Source organism: Falco biarmicus, chromosome 12, assembly GCF_023638135.1.
Source record: "Falco biarmicus isolate bFalBia1 chromosome 12, bFalBia1.pri, whole genome shotgun sequence".
Lineage (NCBI taxonomy): Eukaryota > Metazoa > Chordata > Aves > Falconiformes > Falconidae > Falco > Falco biarmicus.
Genome location: NC_079299.1, coordinates 28,052,992 through 28,072,986, shown reverse-complemented (window position 1 = coordinate 28,072,986; position 19,995 = coordinate 28,052,992). Strand labels below are relative to the sequence as shown.

Sequence of the window (19,995 nt, the reverse complement as noted above, 5' to 3'; positions counted from 1 at the left end):
AAAATACATAGTGTATTTGCAGTGATACCATGAAATGTACTAAAAGCGTCAGCAGTAAATGCTGATGGAGCTTAGTCTTCAGAGAAGCAAGGGTAGCACTTTCTTGTTGTTCTAGCTGCTACACATACATCAAATATGCTTTTATTAACAGGTGAGCAGCAGTTGCGTTGTTTAGATGAGGTCTTGTCTGAAGCCCAGTGAAGTCTGTGGGAAGTTTCCCTCAACTTAGATAGGATTCCAGATTAAGGTCCTTATTTGGGGAGGATAGGGAACAATGTACTTTCGATGACAACCAAGGATAGCCAAACAAGTATGGGAAACATCTCTGTAACTAATAAGTTTGCCCCTAAATATTAAATCTGACAGTTCATTGAACTCCATGAAATTTTCTTTGATTCAGATTTTAGAAGGTCTCAATATGGCATATAGCTTTCTGACAGTTCTTTCATATCTTCAAGGAATGGAAATCTGGTCTTTTAGTATATCTAATGTCTGAGCTGAAAATTTTAGGTGCAATCATGTTTTTAAAAAGGCTGTGCGCCCAGAAGCTCCTGTTAATTTGAATTAAGAGTTGTGAGTCTGAACTGTATTGTTTGCATACCAAAATCAACAATGCTTTAAGATTCAAAAAAAATCTAGGACACTTTAGAAATTCAACTTCTGTCCTCGTTTTCTAGTCTAAGATGCTGTTAACTTGTGAGAAAATAATTGTAAATTTACTATTTTAGTTTTGTTTATGTAGGCACAAATCTTTTTGACAAGCTGATGTGCAAGGGGCATTCTCTCCTATTTGATTTGCTGTTTGTTTTGTCATGTTTGCCAATGAGTTAGCATTATGTTAAAAAACAAGAAGTAATGCTACAGTGTGCACTAAAAAGGTGGCTCATGGATAACGTGAGGCTTTTTAATGTTATTAACAGACTTGCCTTAACTGATCAAGTTCTTCAGAATGCCAGTGTGCCAAAACATAACCAAAGCCATGCAGTGGTGATGCCCAGTTTAAACAGACCTTGGGGTAGTTACTTTCATCTGTTCTGTGTTTGTTGCAGCACTTTATACTGCACCTTCTAGTGCTTTCCTAAAGTGAATGAACTGTCATTGTTTCCATTAGACACCATTTTTCAGAGGTTTATGTCTTGGCTGTAAAATTTGTTTTGTGCTACAACTTGTCACACAAGTATTTGGCTTGACAGCTCTTTTGTTTCTCTGAATTAAAAGAAATGAAAATCTGTGTGGCCACTTTTAAGTTATGATTCCAATATGCAGAAATTAATGCACTTTGGAAGAGTGCAGACATGCCCAAAGCAAAAGCAATTTTTAATTATATTTTGCAGACCTCTTACTTGCAGTATGGACTTTGCTCTGTCAGTGAGGATTAGGACTCACTTAAGCCAAATGCTGCAGCTTTATACAGATTTTCTAGAAGAAAATAGTAAAGCTGTTTTGCAAATGTGGGAAGTGTAGGCCCACAGGCGGGACAGACAGTGCATTTTAAAGTTGGTCCAAAGAGATAAAATACTTCTCTCCCCTCTACCAGCATGTATTTGTAGCGAGTACCATACCACAGAGCTTTATCAGGAGTAATCAAGGCAGGCTCACGTTCTAAAGGTCTAGAATCACAGAAGTACCAATGCACAAAGAGTTAAGGATGGGAACTGATGATTAGTCCAACCTATTCTGATGTTTTAACTGCACCATAAGTGACCTAACGTATTTAATTATTTCAGAAGAAAGAAGGTTTACCTTGAAACTTTGCAAATATGGCTAGACTTGTATGTGAAAGTCTGCAAATCCTCTCTGGTTGCATATACAGCTTTCTGTGCCTGCATTTCTAAATAATTTCAGAAGCTACATTTAGAACTATGATCTTCAGTCTTAATTTAACATAATATTCCTGGCTTAGTAAATTGGGGGGGGTAAGTCAGAGTAAACTCCGGTGATAGTGCAAAGTAAGTTTGAATTTCTTTCAAATTCCATTTCAGAGTGTGTATTTTTACATTTACAGGCACAAAACACATGCCTTTTCCTTTTAGTGGGATCATTATGTTCAATAAACGTATGGTAGCTGGCCGAAAATGGGATTAGTTTGATTTTTATCAACTGACAAAAATCTGACAGTCTTAGATTTTGCTTTGAGGCTAGACCAGCTAAAACAACCACGATGCCATTTGCTTTCTTCCAACAAGGACTTACTAAAATTAATAATTAATGGTGGCAGACTATTCTTTTTCCCAGCACTATTTCAAAGGGTCTGCTCAAGTGCTCGTGGCTTTGGAAGGCAAGCTTCGGTAGCACCTTTGCCCTCATAGGAGCTGTGAAATAGCAACTAGTCATGTAATAATTATTAGGACAATAAGAAAACTGTTCAGTCTAGCAATACTTTATGATTACTGTGCTTAATGCCTTACCAATTCTTTCTCCCTTTGTTGGTTTTTAAACCCAGAAAAAGCATGAACAAAAAAACAACGTTATAACATGAAAAGAAACATGTTCACACTCTGAATTTATTTTTAATTATGCTCATCATTTTCCTAGCCTTTAGTAGAAACCCTTGGCAGTACATCAAGTCCTGATTATTTATTTAGAAGTGTTACTGCTTTCTTTTTCTTAGGGAAATGTAATTTTTAAGAAAAAAGGTAAAAATCCATGAAGAAAGAAGTGAGTTATAAATCTAGGCTAGCTTAAAGAAATGTCACCTTTTGGAAACTTTTTTTTTTTACTGTCTCTCATCTTTGTTCTCACTGGTATCATATTTATTTATTTACTCCTTTGAATACTGATGCAGATTGTCTTTTGTGAGAAGATGACTACTCAATTAAGCAGACTCTTGAGTCAGATTCCTTAGGTGTCCTGCTCTGTCATGTTCTATTCTAGTTTGAACAGTTCATACTAGCACTGTTAAACCTCAGTTTATCTTTTTGTTGTCCTAGGTACCTGCCCTCCCTTAACCAGCTTCACCCATGCCAATTCCCTCTTTCTTAGGCCATACTGGAAGTGAGGAGATTTCTGCTTTTAAAAATGAGTTGCAACCTTATAAAAGGGAGAGAAAAAGTCATATGTGTTATATCCTTAGAGGCAAAATTAATTATTCTAATACAGATCAGCAACTGTAACCAAAATTTCTAGAGGTGTCTTGCCTCCAGTAGCAGCAGATGTGAACACAAAGACTTAAAATAAAATTGTTTGGTCTGATCTGAGAGAACTGGTTTCTCAAGGAGAGAGAAAAATCATGGCAGTGTTCTGTTTCCTTTAAGTAATGTTTCATTCACTACTGCTTAGTGAGTTTTCAAGATCCTCTGTGCCTTCTCTTATTTGCCTCTTTAGGCCAGCCAGTTGAAGCATATTGAAATAAGAGATGTGTTATTTGAGGCATATTGAAATAAGAAATGTTATTTTCTAAAACCTCCTCTTTAAGAACCTCCTCTTTAAAACTGTATTGAGGATTGGGTAACCTCTCTGACTCAAATAGCAGCATTTGAAGATCTTCAAATAGCTGAAATCTGTAAGACAAAGGTACAAAGAGCCGGCAGCAAGGGAAGGGCTCTCTGAAGTAAGTACTGATGGACCCTACTCCCTCACTGCAGTTGCAGAGACTCAGGTGGTTGCACAGTATGTCGTTCTCAAGTGGATCCCACAGCTAGGATGAGGGTTACTCCACACACCTCATGCTGGATAGCATCCCTCACATAGACTGCTGCAGCACGGGAGCTGCCCAGGCACTGCTGTCAGCTCAGCAGAAATGCAGACTCAGAGGCTGGCCAGCCCCAGCCATCCTGGCATATGCAAGTGTTGCAGGTTCTGACTGACAGCAAGTGTATTCCTGCTGCTGGCTGGAACAAGCCTGACTGCATGTCCTGCTTTGGTCCAATGTAAAGTGTTAAAAATAACAGCCATAGGGTGAGACCCTTATTTTGACTTACATACAAGCAGTAGCAGAATATGTCACAGTGCAGGGTCTAACTCGCTTGTCCTAGGCATGGTGAAATGGCTTGGAAGGAAAATAAATTCAGATAAATGTACTGTGTCTAAAAAAAACTTAGCCACCTGCACCTTCTGTTGGTGCTGAGCCAGACTCCCAGCAGTATGGGGCTCTGAGTTTGCACGCTGCAAACTACAGTGTGTGACCCAGGGCACTGATCGCTTTTCCAGGATTTGCCTGGAGAGAGGAGGTTTAGCAACTCATGTTTGTGCAGGTACTTCATGCTGGGAGAAGCTAGTGCCATGGGTGGATGAGGGGGCAGAAAAAGCCTCTGTTTCTAGAGTAGTGGAGAGTCAGGTGATCCGAATACCTGGATCCAAATATCTCCTAGTTTTGGGAGGATACATATCTTTAAATGGTAACCAAATTTTAAGTCCATGTATTGCAAATAACGTTCATTTGGAAATGAACCCAACAAGGATGCACTTCCTGAGAAATGAGCAGCTTGAAGTTATCATAGAATCGTAGAATGGTTTGGGTTGGAAGGGATCTTAAAGATCATCTAGTTCAGCCCCCTGCCATGGGTGGAAGTGTGGAACTGATCTGTATGGGGAAACATGGGTCATATTCTCAGCTTGTATCAATTAGCACAGGCTCATTTTGCTTAGTGTCCTGTCAGGTATGATTTGGCCGATTATATTTTTTTAGAAAAGCATCTTTTGTCAAAATCTCTTTCTCTTTATCCAGTACAGGGTGATGGAATACAAATATTACCATAAAAATGGTATTACTGTAGATGTTGTATGCATTATACAAGGGAATACATAATGCTTTCAATTTCCAGTATTAAAAAATTGATCTGAACTCGGGATATTAAAAATATCATACTGGAAGTATTCCCTTTAGTGTCTGTGTTAGCACATTTTAGAATGCACCTATTAAAGGGATAGTTTGGAATAGATGCAAATAGAGACTCATACAACAAAAATTTATAAATAATATATGCAAAAAACATTTAAGGGAACTTTCCTAATATTCTGTGTTTCAGAAAAATAAGCTATTGAGACTATTAAAACATTTGCTAGCAGTTTGCACTCTGACTGGGAGTCTTTCTGAAGATTGAATGGTTTGGAGGTTGAATATCCTCTTATCCTTAGCAGGAATCCTTCCAAAATGTCTGAGCCTTATTAATAAGGTAGTGTTGAGAAGTGTCATGGCAAGCGATGCATGTCACGATTTACTTAAGCACTTTTGAAGGTTAAGGATCCTGTACTCCAAAACGCCTAGCAATAGTAAGCCAGTAGTCTCTCAGGAAGTATAGTAGAGTTTGTTAATCATAAAATAATTTCTTGATCCAAATTCAGTATGCTTTGAGGGAAAAGAAAGACAACATGACGACAGTTTTCTAAGTAAATGTAAGGTTTTTAGGCAGCAGAGTTCAGCAGATCCATATAATAAGAGCCAAGTCTTCATAAGCTTATGCTTAGGGATGACTATACAGAAATGTGTGCTATTGTACCTTGATCCATGTCTGTGCTTGTTTGCATCCTGAAAAGAAAAAGAGCCACTGCTTATCCCAGATGTTGGGACAGCACCAAAAAGGCTTTTGTGTGAGTGAAGATAATCTGCCATAACCAAAGGGGAAATACAGGAAAATGTTAAGTAAAAAAAAAAAAAAAAAAGAAGAGCTAAGTTGTCACTTTGCTGACTCCATTTGAATTTTCAGAAACATCCAGCACTGGCCAAATTCTGCTGTTACCAATTTGTATTTCCCACTGGTTCCAGCAGGAGCTAAGAAATATTACAGATTTCATCAGGAGTCATGTTAATAACTTGTTGAGTATTTATGATTGCTCCAGTTCATGTATCAGACACAAACGGTAAACAGGAATTTTCAAATAGAAGGGGTTTTCTGTTACAGTTTTTAGTAGAAAGTAAAAACACAGAGAAAGCAGACTGGTATTTAGTGAAGCAACCCCCAAAATATGTAGTTCCCAGCATAAAACCTAAACACAGAACCACAGAGACAATACAGTGGGGATTAATCTGCATTATATTAGATGCCAGTCTGGATGAAGTATTTCTATGTCCCCCATCAGTGAAGAATCTTTAGCATATATAAACTCACTGCCTCCTTAAAAAGCAAGCAAGTTCCCTTCAAGAAATCCAGGAAGGTCTTCTCAGGAAGTCTGCTAGAAAGCAGGAAAATGCTTCCATTTTCTTTACATCTAAAATAAGGACTGAGCTGTTCTTCCATTCCTTTTACCTCTCTACTGCAAGAAATTTATATCCATGTGACTGGAATCAAACCTGTTGCAGCAGATGAAGACAGCGTGGCTGGATAGCCTTCCCTGAATACAATGGACTTCTTTGTTAGTTTGGGGGTCGTTTGGGTTTGTGGTTGGTTTGGTTTTTGTTATTTGGTGTTTTGTTTGTTTGTTTGTGTTTGTTTTGGGTTTTTTTTGAGGGGGGAGGTTCAGAGGAGGATACTTCCTGAGTTTGGAAAAAGCTGAGTTTTCCTTGTTTATTTTCAGATTTTTATTATGTCATTGTTGGAAACTCATTGTTTAATTACATTTCTCCCTACATAATGCAGTATCACATCAGGATATTTAACTAACCAACTCATTGCAGTGATAAGTGTATTAAATATGGACTTGAGTACTAGTAATGGTACCGTTAGTGACTGTGCAGGTTTGCTTTACCTTGTACTAAACTGTATTGCACGTTTTAAGAAAATGTGATCTTGCTGTCCTGAATCACCTCTGAATTTCACATTACTTGTCAAAGGATAAAAAAGTCTATTAGAACTAAGCCGTTTTATTTTATGTATTCAATATGGTCTATCAAAAGATTTTGAATTGGTTTCGGTTTGGTTATTTCTGTTCACTCAGAGCAGGTTAACTAAGGGCAGAATCCAAACCATAACTTTGACTCTGCCTAAGTTGTTTCCATTACATTCTTACACTTTTTGTATGCCTTTGAGTGTTACTTCTTTCAGCCAAGGGTAAAAAATGCTGTTAATTCTAATTATTATTAGATTATTTGCATTTATTCCTGAGGCCCAATATTACTTTTTTTCATGTTCTTGTGCTGTTGCAGCTGGGCAGCTGGCCGGTAACTCATCGGTGGAGATGTATCGGCAAGTGCTTTTGTCAGGCTGCCGCTGTGTGGAGCTGGATTGCTGGAAAGGACGAACAGCTGAAGAAGAGCCAGTCATTACACATGGATTCACTATGACAACCGAAATATCCTTCAAGGTACAGCAATACCTTGTGTAGTTGGCTTTAGCTGGGGTGGCTTTTTTCATGTAAAATACATGCTAGAACATCATTGCTAGGTGGAAGAGAATAGATGTTTTAAGAGTTTTCAGAGAACGTGCAGAATCATTGGAAGAGAAGAGCTGCAGTATTTGGACCTTGCACCATGAGAGGCTCTTGTCATCATGGCAGTTGGAGAAAAAAGGATTATATGGCATGATGGTCTGTGGCATCTGAGGACCGGGCTCAGTGCCCAGGTCCATATTGCTGTGCATGTCCCTGCAGCAAATCTCACAGGGAGAGAAACAGGGTAGACCACAGCCAGGGCTGAAAGACCAGGCTTTGCCATCACAGGTGGTTTTACACAGTGTAAAACGGGTCTGCCATATCCGCCTGGATTCAGGAGGATGGGGAGGACGGACAGGTTTGTGTTACAACTCCATAGCATGCAGGAGGGAGGACAGCTGAGATGAAGGCCACAAGGATTTGAAGAGCAGTAAGCAATGTGTCAGTATACTGTTTTTCTCTTCTCTGCCTGGTAAGTGGGAATGGGAGACTAAAGTGTTGAACTGAGGCAGGAAACAGCAGCTATTGTGGAAATCTCTGCAATTTGCAAGCCTTTAAATTCCTATGAGCAGAGAATAGGCTACTCATGCCCAGAACACCAGGCCCCATCCACAGGATCCAGAGTCTCAGCACTATATTCACAATTTAGAAAATGAATGACGGTGTATGCAATGTTATCCTTATCCCTGAGACTTGGGGTCAGATCTGAAGGATTGGGGGATGAAGAAGAAAAACTAGTATCTTTGGAGGTTGTAAGGGGATATTTGTGCCATTCAAACCCTAAACATGCCATCTGCGTCACTGAATGTTGTCTTCCATTTCCTTCTTCTGTAATAAAAGGTAGATACTATACCCTTAGCAATAACCTTTAAATTGTTCTCTTCTTGTTTTTCTTTAAGATGTTTTTGGTCCAAGATATTAGAGGAGCATGATGGAGGTGTTCTCCTATGGTGTTAAGATTGGTAGTCAGCACAGCTTATAATGATACATCAGGATATCATTTTTGAAGTGTCAAGAAATAATTCTTGTTCATCTGAGACACTAACTCACCATGGAAATACATTTCTAGACTTACCTTTGTGCAAGATGTGGAAAAATGTTAATTACTGAATTTCATTATGTTACTGGTGTTAGGTATGGCTTCTCTATGAGCTACAGTTTTGAAGCATGTCTCCCACATTGAAGTATGACTTGTTGGGTTGGGGGGGGTGTGTGTGTCTTCTAGTGCCTTCCTTTCAAAGAAAAAAAAAGCCAATACTGCCACAGAGAAAGCACACCAAATTGCTCTCGCTCCAGAACATTCCTTTCTTTTTTCAATTTGTTTTCTCTAACTCTTCACTGATTGAGTTAGTCACAGGAAAACATTAAAAAAAAATTTCTTGCACAGTTGTTATTAGCTTTGCAGTTATGTTTATATGAAGCCAATTTTTTTATAGGCGTAGGTTTTGTTTGCTGGAAGTTCTTTAATTAAGGAAGATAGCTCTCAACTCCTTTGGTCATGAGCAGGAATGTAAAACAAAGGTAATACGGTTCTTAAAAGGATCGTTAGCAGGAATGAGGATTATTCCTGGTTATTTAGATGTTCAACCCTGAGCATCCTGTTTGCAGGAGAGAAATTGGAAGGTATTTTAAACCTGCTCAGGAACATTTCATCTGTCACTTCAGGGCAAGTTTTTTTCTCCATGCAGACAAATGTAAAAATGTATCGACTGCTGGTTTCTCTTCAACACTCAAAGTGTGCTGCTTGGCTGAGGAGGAGCAAAACGATAGTAAAATCATGTGTCAGAAGTGTGTGAATCAATTCAGAGTGATCCCTGGGTCTTGAATCCTGAACCATTTATCAGCTCACGCTTTTGGCGTGACTGCAGCACATGATGTTTCTGTTCAGTCTGTCAGTTTTCACTGCCTCAGGTAGGCTTTCTGAACTGCGGAGGGAGAAACAATATATATTCCCTGTCCTTACGTTGCTGTGGGTTTTGTCGGGGTTTTTTGTTTGGTTTTTTTACCTTGCTTCATGACATGCAGAAATCAGTAAGATTTTTCTCAGCTGCAAATGGTGAGCTGCTGCCAGGTGAGATCTTGTAGGGAAGCGACCATCTTTTTCATGCCATAACCAAGAATCTGTGCTTGTGTATTTCATATATAACTTGGAGACCTGTTTCAAGTAAGTCGTTCTGCAGCTGGAGTGAAGTGTGGAACTTACCATGTTGTTCCTCTCTGACCATAGAGCATTTGCATGTACATTTGAATGCAGTGCAAGACTGAATCACCAGTATACCTGTTTCTCCACTGAACCAATACCTGAGCTTCTCATCCTCAGGTTTTATCAGTGTAATCCTGTTTTTACTCTTTCAGGTTATTTTCCCCATGCATGCTAGATTTCATCCCTTTTTGCAGTTGAGAAGGCAGCTGAAAATAAATTTATGGATTTACTCCACAGCTTGGGCAGTGCATAGGAGCAAGAAAGGCCTCAGGACCACTTTTGGCAGTACCTCTTATGTCCAGCCTCAGGTGTTCTCAACCTCTATATGACGCTCCATAACCAAGGGCAGGGGGAGTTAGAAGGTGAATGAAGACCAAGCCAGTGCTAATAATCTGGGTGGAGATCATCAGGATGGGAGGACTCAATATTTGTAACTGGTTTCTCAGCACTGCTGTTCCCTTGTAACAGCAAAATTGTCTTAGATGCTTTTGAGAATCCCACAGGTTTCTGAAGAGCATTAAGGTTGTACCAGCAATTTAGTGATTTACTGGAGCTGGAAGGGAAGTGCACAGTGGGAATCCATCGTGCGTTCCCCCATGGGAGAACCACTGCTATGAAACTTTGGCTTACTACCTCCCTTCACCCAGCCTTCTGCAACATTTACTTTTCTTCTGATAAATGTTTTGCCTTTCTGCTTTCTTTAAAGACTAGAAGTGGTCTTAGTTGAAGCACAGGAAGGGTTAGTGATATGTGAAGCATTTAAATATTTGGTGATTGCAGTTTATTAAATGTAGTCATTCACCGCCTGTGTGAGCTGAAAGCACTAGTTTCTTGTAAGAGATACTACAACAATTTGTGCACGAGCTGTGGGTTTTTTCTGCTTACATCAAGACTGTAAATTTTGTTTGTATCCTAGTTCATGTCAGCAAATCTTGAGATGGCTTGTGTTTTCCTTCCAGCCCTTGATTCTGCAACCCAACATCAGAACAATGTATCAGAAGCTCAGCTTTCAGTTTAGGAGTTTGATTTCTTACTGTTAAGCTTCTCAGCTGAGCCTTTAAAAGTACAGAAAATGAACAAAAGGAATCCCCAGAGAAGGTTTGTTTAAAATAAGTAAATCTTCTAGGTTTTAGTTATCCTTATGATTTGGGAGGGAGCAGGCTTATGGATTCTTACAGACTCTAGAGTTTGAGGTTCTTATAACCTCCAGAGTTTGACAGCAATGCATATGGAAAGTCTTTGGTGTTTTTCCAGGTCTTTTGAAAAAAGAACTATTCCCTATTGTTCCAATAGGGAAACATTGAATAGTTTGTAATGGGGAGTGCATTACTATATTGCACACCCCACTAAAATTAGTGTTATCAAATGATTCCTCTGCTAGATTTACAGTTGCCATTTTCCATCAGAGCTGAAAGGAAGCTTCTACACAGCCAACTGTTTTAATGAGTAATGTTTTTTTCTTTTTCTTTTTTCTTTCTTTTGCCTTAAAGGATTTTCTTTCATCAAAAAAAAAAGGGAGCTAAACCATGTGAGTCAGAGTAACTAAGGATTTTATGAATACGTGCTTGTGCTGATGATATGCATTTGTCAGAGCATATTTATTATTATGCAAAATAGTTTATGGAAGTCATAGCTTCAGGCATGGAACAACTCCACACAAAGACCAAGGTTTACATTTAAACTATTGATTTAGGCAGACATAAGTAATTTCTTGAGAAATGTGGTGCTTGAGGCTTATCAGATGTTTTAGAGATTTGATTACAGTTCAGGTTGAAAAAACTGGTTGCTGCAAAATCACATCCAGAGCTTTCTGGGATGTTTAGAATGGAAAGTCTGATTTCAGGCAGTTTGGGTATGATTTCAGACCTCTTTTGGTCTTTTCTGTCTTCAAAGACCAAAACACTGTTTCTTTAGAGACATAAATGTGTAACTGTATGCATTTTGCTTCTTTAGGAAGTAATAGAAGCAATTGCTGAATGTGCATTTAAGACTTCGCCCTTTCCAATCCTCCTTTCCTTTGAAAATCATGTGGATTCGTAAGTAATTACCATGTTTTCCATTATGGTGTTATATTTTTATAAGGTCTAAGCACACAATTATGTATGCACTTTTGGCAGTTTTGTAATATGACATGATCAACAGCTCTTACCTCAAGAAAACTATCAGCCTAAGTAACTAAGATGATCTTAATGAATAGGGCATGTTCTTAAAAACCTTCCTGAATTAAAACCTTTTGTTTGAAAGAGAAAGTTGCAATAATTGTGAAGCAAATTGTGTTAACGTTACAGTCTCAGGATGTCCTGCTGGAGTGTAGTAGTACTTCATCAAAGAAAAAGAAGCAATATTTCACCTGCTTCTGACCCTATTCTGTACTGTAAGCGTATTCTGTGCACAGAATTGGTCTGTTTCTCATGGGTTAGGAGTAGAGGCCAGAACCGTAGACTAGCTAGGATTGCAAAATATGTGGCATGGATGGTCAGGAACTGTTTTGTTTCTGCCAAAACCCACCAGTTTGCCTAAGCTGTTTTCTCTTTATATAGTTACAAAGAAAGGACCATTTTTCTGTGTAAGGAAAGAAAAAATAAATGAGAATGCTTCTAAATTTGTCCCAGTGACCTATTTTTTTAATCTTTGTTATTGTTGTTTTAGTTCTGATTTTTCCTTTTTTAAGTTAACTTTGGTTTTGAATGTAGAGACCACATGGTTCAAAATGGGGTGACATTGATACATAGCATGTGCTTTAACTTCAGTTGCCTTTTCCCCTTTTGTTTTCTTCTGTGAAAACATTTTCAACAATTCTGGTGCCAGTTTGGACTGAAACATTTTTTAATTTTAATGTGAAATAAAAAGTAATCTTTGGAGCAGTTGATTTCACACAAATCAGAAAAGATGTTGGCACTTTTGTTTCTTGAAGAGGAAAAGGGTGAGGGCCAACTGCTTTTCCATTGTTTTAGGAAGAGCATTCTTATTATTAGGGAAGGAACTGGTAGAAGAAGCTATGTAAGAATGTTTTTTAAGAACAGATGTTGACAATACTGACGAAAAATTATGTGGGTAGAAAAATTTTAAATCTGAGAGCTCACCTACACTACCTGTATACCTTACAGTGTCAGTTTATAGTGCTCTTTGTGGGCAAATGTGTGCTTGCTCTGCAATGTTTAAAGGTCACACGGTTGTGATTCAAACAGCTGCCTGTTAAATCCTGTTAGTTCTGTCTTCCTCTGAAAGACCACACAGATATTGTCTTTAATTTCTTTCTCTAATCGTTCACTCACTCCTTTATTTTTCGTGTAGGCTGTATCACTTTGGCCTTGCTTGTGCTTAACTGCTCCTGCAGGTTTTAACCCAAAATGCTTTTCTCAGTACTTCCAAATACAACCTCTGGTCTTTAGAAAAGATCTCAACCATCATTCTTCAATGTATTATATTTTGTATTCATTCTTCTGTATTTGTTAAAATATACATTCACTGTGTTACTATAAGGCAGAGAAAAAGCGACGTCCAACTTTAACCAGAAGGGTTACATTTTTCTTCCTTTAAAGTCATTAAGACTTAAATCTTCAACTATTCCAGGGTGATCCGTTCTATTTTAGGAAAGAAAAGAATTAAAAAAAAAAGTGTAAAATAAACTCCTGTCAGATGCAAGTTATGTACAAAAGTGGCTTTAAAACTGTAAGATGAAATGCTGTTAAAATTAAAGGTGGTGTGATACTGCGGGAATAAGTCAAAAAAAGAACAGAACTGCTGCATTAATCTTGTCTTTGCAGTTTGCCCCACAGAAACCATTGGACCTTTCTCACCCAAAAACTACAGTCATGGAATAATGTATTATCCCTAAGTGTATTATTTTATGTCCTTTTTTGTGCATTGCTGTGACACAGAGCAAGTCTGCAAAAACAATATGAAGTGTTTTCTCTTTCTGAGGCTTTATTGCTATTTATTATTTTGTGCTGTGGTAAATCATCAGGCTTAATGTGTATGATTTCTAATTTTGCTTTGGCTGAAAATAATTTCTAGTTATTTTACCAACTGCTACAATTATCCCTTCATTTCTTCACTAGTTGCTAGAGAAATCTGCAATTAGTCATGCCACTCACAGAAACCTTCACCTAATTTCATGGAATACTCCTTTTGTCTTTTCATTTACTTGGAATGTTGTTTTCCTCATAGATCTTAAAGATTAACTTTGCCCAAAGTATTACCAAAAAATGCTAAGTGTTTTCATAGAATTGCTGCCAAACAAATCTTATGACATCAATTCCTACTTTTAGGTCACCAAATTTTTCTTCTGCTTTTCAAGTTTACAAGAGTCAGTATTCATGTGTGAAATGCTGGTCCCACACAGATCAGTAGAAATGTTGACATTGGCTTAAACAGAAATATGATTTTAGCTTGTGTTCTGTATTCATGGCTTTTAAACACACTGCAGTTATCAGAGGTAAATAAGGTTTACATCACCACCATAGATACAACAGTATTAATCACCACTGGACTTAAAATGCAACTTTTCTTCCTTCTAGCTCCTTTTCAAGAGAATATTTTTAACACTTTTTGTCCACCTAGGGAACAAATCACTTATTAGCACACAGTGGTAGTCATCTCATTTTGCTTTCTTTCAATGATTTACCTAGAGAGCCTCCTCTCTAATATCTTTATAGTATGTGAAGTATTTTCTTTTCCATTACTGTAATTCCACTATGTAGTATATTCATTCTTTTAGGTAACGAAAAGTTTAGAAGAAGAAGCAAGCATATAACTTCTAGAATATATATAATATTTTGTATGTCATCATTTATATTTAAGTCAAAACGTGCACACTGAAAAAAAACCCCAGTACTAAGAAAAGCTGTGGTTCTATCAAAAAATAGAAAAGTGCCCTGAAAATGTTGAAAAGACCTCAAGGAGACCTTGACGTTTGAAACTGGGCTTGCAAGAAGATAAGCAATCTGCAAATCTGAAAGCAGACACTCTATAATTAGAAATGCACTGATGACATAGCAAAAAGGTTAAGTGATCCTTGAGCAGTATCCATAGAAGATTGCTTCCAAGATTAAATTTAATTACAGTTATTCATGTTGCTGGTTTCTTGCTGGAATTGTTATTTCAAATATTAACAGGATTTTTATCACTTTTTCTTTCTACACTTTAAATTATTTTAGGCTCTTCTGGGAAGCATCTGTTTCTGTCTTATGCAGAGGAGGTATCTCCGCAGAATTGATAATAATATGATGTTAGGAGCAGTAGTCGTACAGTAGTGCCAAAGAGCCTTTGCGACTGACCTTCATAATAGGCATAATACAAACACAGTAAAATAAAGTACAAGCAATACAGTAATGGTAATGAAAACATGTGTTAATATTCTTTATATTTCCATATCTCCAGGTATCATGTTCCCACTTTATCTTCGCTTGCTCTGGCACATTTTAGGGGCACGTATGATTAGTCTATGTGCTACCCGTCAATGTATGCATAGTAAAAATCATAAAGTAGATAAGTCAGCTCTTTTCAGGCAATCAATTTTCATTACAATACGTGAATGCTGAGAGAATTTCCAATGACAGTAGATGTGGACCAGGAAATACCTGCCTTTTTGTTTCGTAACACAAATGGGGAAGGAAATATGTTGACGTAGAATAGTCGGTATATCAATCTGTTGGACTAGGTCATATGTTTGAAAGAAGGGAAAAGAAAAAGAGACTGATATCTGAACTTTTGGAATACTATAATAGTAATACATAGTCTATGCTATTACTATTGATTTATCTCTTGAAACAATATGAGAGAGAGAGAACACAAAAAACCCTTTGGCCATGTCTACTACTATAAGATTATTTTTTTAATAGTATTAAAAAACATCAGTTTTTCACAGCATTTTCCTTTCCTTCTTTCTGCCTCTGGGATACAGTGACATTGAAATTTATATGCCAAACCAAAATAAAGTTGCATTACATTTTTACATTTTTCTCTTTTGCAAAAATTAAAGTTCTCACTATGCTGTGAGGTAAACATGTAATTAAACATAGAAGATCAGAAGAATTTGTTCTAGCTCTGGTGATAGTTTGAAATTTATTAGATATTACTCTTGCTTTTCTTTTTTTTTTAATTATTATTCCTATCAAGAGTTCTGTTTGGAGTTGATGTGTCCATTTAAAAATGTGCTGATATCACATCTAATTACTCCAATTTCAATAATTGTGCTCTTTTGACTCAAGGAGATGTCGTTTGAACTTTCTGGGTTCTAAAACATAGATCTATTGAAAATATACATGGGTAGAACAGACAAAATTAAAATTCACTATAATGACCCCTAGACCTATAGAAATACCCAGTCTGCTTGCTTACTAGTGTGAGGTGCCTTTGTTTTCCTTAGTAGCTGGTGGTTAGAAATAGCTAGCGCACTGTTGTAGCCTGATCTATTCTTCCCATCATCTTCTCCCTTGTGGGTTCTTAGTTCCACTGCCTTGCTTGTCTTCATCTTAATTTCCCATCTTCAGCTAAAAGTGGCTTTTAGTTTTTTTGCAGAATTGGCTGCATGCAAAAGAAAGCATTAATGAAATGCTGTAGTGATTTAAACTGCGTGCAGCACTTCCATAGCTTTGTGGAATAATTTAAAGCCTCCTCGCAATATATTTTGTCAGTGACTGAGCTAATGACCGATTCACCCTGTATCTGCTTCAAGGGACATCCAGAATGCTGATCTTAGGGAGATTACATTTTCTGTTTCAAATACCACCCAGCCTTTATCTCAGCTCTGGTTTGGCCTGGCTGACCCCAGGAGGAGCTGCAGTGCCAGGTCCTCAGCTGGTAGCTAATGACAAACTAAACACAGTGGTGGTTGTACTCCGTTTGCAAGAGAAAAATGAGCACTCCTTTTTTCCGACATACCCAGCTCTATTTTGTCATGAAAAATAGCTCCATGGAAACATAACTGCTTATACCACTCATGTATCATCCCTGATATGCAGATGATAATTAACAGTGGTTGAGGAAGTTATATTAAGCAATATAAACCCGTCCTTTAATTGAGACTTCTCAACAGAGTATCAAAAAAGGAAACTTTTAAAGATACTTAACCTCTGATGTTACAGATTTTAGACAGGCACATATAACAAAAATACACAGTCTTCTAAAATTAGAAAGAGGGTGACTATAGCACTGAGCTGCATTTTAAGATGATTTGAGTAATATTTCTGAACAGTATAACCTATCATCTGTCGTGAAACTCCCATCACTGATAGACCAGACTTATTCTTTGGTTGCACGTGGGGAAAATTGATTATAAGTAGAGTTTACAATTTACTTCCAGAGGATGTCATGCGAACAACTGAAGTAATTTACTGTGGTAAAATTTGACACTCTACCTGATTTTAATTAAAATTAAAAAAAATTAAAAGAAGAAATCTGACCACTCTACCCCAAAAAGCTATAATGATCATTGAGCAGCTCCACCTAGCAGCTTGTTGTTACATCCAGATCCCCACTAAGGCGGCTGTCCTGGTATGTTGGTCCCAGTCATATACACATAACATGCATGCAGTATATGATTATATGCATACAAAATGTGGTTATACCAGCACTTAGAGCAATTCACCAAATTGACATCATACATCATAGCAGTAGCACAATTACATCTACGCTGTGACTTCTGCCAGTGAGGGTATGTCAGGAGAAATACTTCGGAGTGAGCTGGCGAGAGCAGTGCAAGCCCTTGGTGCAAAGACAGCCCAGGAGGCCTGCGGGTGGGTTAGTGCTTTGTCGTGGAGCGCAGTGCGGAGGTGCAGCTGCAGCTCCAGGCAGGGCTGTGGCTGCATGGGCCGTCGCGGCACCCACCTCACACGGGCTAACAAATGGGGGGAAAGTGAGCTGCATTTTAGCAGAAAATCTGCAGTACTGCAGTAAAACTATCTGCTTCTCTGCCAGTGCCTATAACTTTGTTGGTTTTGAGACCCAGGAAATGTCTTCTGCCCCTTCTTCTGTATGCCTGTGCTCTACAGACATGCTGAATGAGGTGATAGGTGCCCTTGGCTTGGGAAATTTAAGACACACCTGCACAGGAGAGTGCTTTCTAAGTGACTGTTTTGGGGTTTATGCCTTAGGTGAGGTATGACAAAAAGAGAAAACAAAATCCATATGGGGTCGGGGTGTGTGTGAGAGAAGAATGCCAGGCATGTGCATGAAGTGACGTAAGGAGAGAAATATTTAAACTTTGAATACAAAATGTGGTCTGAAAGAGGCAAATTCATGTAACAAGTATTTCCCTAAAGGTAAGAACTGACAGCCTCATTTTATTTTATTTTTCTACTAAGATGGGAAAATACATCTCAATGTTAAAAGTTCAGTTAACTTACTCAATTGACTAGTGCCTTTACTTTATGTGTGATCCTTTTGATAAGCTCTATCAGAGAATCAGAATAATTGCTTCATATATCTAGGTCTCTGAAAAATTCACAGCAATTGCATCAGGAAATTACATCTAGTTTAGGCATATTGGATATTCCATTACTGCTGCTTTCACTCTGTAGCATTAGTAGAACTTACTTCTTTCTTTTCTCCCCTTTAGCCCCAAACAACAGGCAAAAATGGCAGAGTACTGCAGATTAATATTTGGAGATGCATTGCTTATGGATCCTTTGGAAAAATACCCGGTAATATGGTTTGGTATTTATCAGATCACAAATATCTGTGTGAATTTTTATTTTTTTCAGTCCTGTGTCATTCTTCATATATGACCTTTCAAAACAGAAGCGAAGGGAGGGGTTTAAACATGAGCTGTTGGTGACTTAATCATATAATTTCCAATGCAGAGATTGTTCTGATACAGGGAATTGTAATCTTCTAAATGCAATTGATTCTCATAGCTGCCATTTTATAATGTAGGCTTTCATATTTGAACTAATACTTATTTTGGTTATTGCTGTAGATGTTTCATAAAGCATTTTTCTTTTCTTCTTAAATGCCCTTTGTAGCCCTGTTTCATTTGTGTTGAGGTTACTTCTTGTGCAAAATGCATTTCATTTTAATAGGGCGTATAGAGGTTACAAAATTATCTTGCAGCATGTGGGCCCTCAGAAATTGCCATAACCTCATTTCTTTTATTGTAAAAATTTTTTCTTCCTTTTTCTGCAAGCTTGAAGCGGGGGTTCCTCTTCCAAGCCCTATGGATTTAATGTACAAAATTTTGGTGAAGAATAAAAAGAAGTCACATAAGTCTGCAGATGGAAGTGCAAAGAAGAAGCTCTCAGAGCAAGCTTCCAACACATGCAGTGATACATCTAGTATGTTTGAACCTTCCTCCCCCGGAGCAGGTATGAACTGAATCTACAAATATATTTCTTCCTGAAATATAAATGCTTCATTACAGCTATAACTCTGTCCATCTACATTGCTCTAGCACGTTAAAGATACAACAGGGTGGGCCTTACTCAGTAGGAAACAACGCTAAATGTCATTGAGCCAGGACTCTGTGACAACTTGTGGCTGAGGAATCACAGGGTGACCTAAAGCTCAATGATGTGTACTAACATTTATCTGCAGTGCTTAGAAAGTTGAGCAAACTGCCAACTCCTCCACCCTTGGGTGACTTTTCTATGTGCCCAAGCTTAATACCCAATATAAATGTTTTCTTTTTTTCTGTTGCCTCTGAGATGTGCTTACCATTTGGTGCCCTTTCAGAGTTAACCCATTGCACAGGAGAACTGCAGTGGTTCTGCAATATCTTAAAATTTAAGAGTAACTGTAGGATACCTGGTGCTCAGGCAGGCAAGGCTCAGTGTGCTGTTGTCTTGCATTAGTTGGAAACACGTCACACTCCTCTATGCAGTGTTCCATAAGATGATGTTCTGTTCCAGAGATGGAAATAGGCAAAAATAATACTGCAAACAAAGTATTTATTACCAGCGGAAATTTTAGGGAACGTAGCTAGTGGAAAGCAGTATATTACATTTAACTTGTTCATTGTTAGCAGAATTTTTAAAATCAGAAATGAAAAAGAAATGTTGCTGTAATTTAATGCATATATTCTGGTGACACCTATGGGATCTGCAGGGGGACCATTGTGAGTGTTGGTATGGAAAAATTAGTACAGAGATGGTCTTCATCCTGAAAAGCTTAAAACCTAACTAGAAAAGACAGAGAAGTGCAGAGAAAAAGATGAAGTAAGGATTTGCTTTAAACCACAAGAGCAGATTAGCAGTAGGACAAACAACAAAATCTGTATATCCTAATTCCCAGTGCAGTGTCTGTTCCCTGCACTAGAATTTCTTCTTCCTATTAAGACTGGAATTTTGGATTGCTAGAAGCGTAGACATTTATGCCCCAGTAGTAGAATACTTACAGAACAAATTGAAAGCTCTACTGGAATATAAGTTCATTACCATTTGCCATTAAAAAACTTTTTTCCATTGTTTTTAATTTTTTCTAAACTCTGATTAATTGAGCTGAAAATTTTCATGCTGGCAGTTTGCCTCAAGTAGAATGAAAAAAATAAAAAAATCCTGCTGTATTTGTGGATAACACTCTTTACCCTATTAGAAGAGTTTTCAACTATT

At 37.8% G+C, this 19,995-nt stretch overlaps 1 protein-coding gene across 4 annotated transcripts in view; it reads left to right on the top strand.

Moving 5' to 3' along the window:
- PLCB1 (phospholipase C beta 1) overlaps positions 1–19,995 on the top strand; it is a 401,106-nt gene that overhangs the window by 282,885 nt on the left and 98,226 nt on the right. For all 4 annotated transcript variants that reach the window (XM_056357294.1, XM_056357293.1, XM_056357295.1 and 1 more), the window contains exons 11-14: positions 7,022–7,179; positions 11,402–11,484; positions 18,009–18,093; positions 18,576–18,753. In XM_056357294.1, the coding sequence (XP_056213269.1) occupies positions 7,022–7,179; positions 11,402–11,484; positions 18,009–18,093; positions 18,576–18,753 (504 nt within the window). The remainder of the gene's footprint in view (positions 1–7,021; positions 7,180–11,401; positions 11,485–18,008; positions 18,094–18,575; positions 18,754–19,995) is intronic.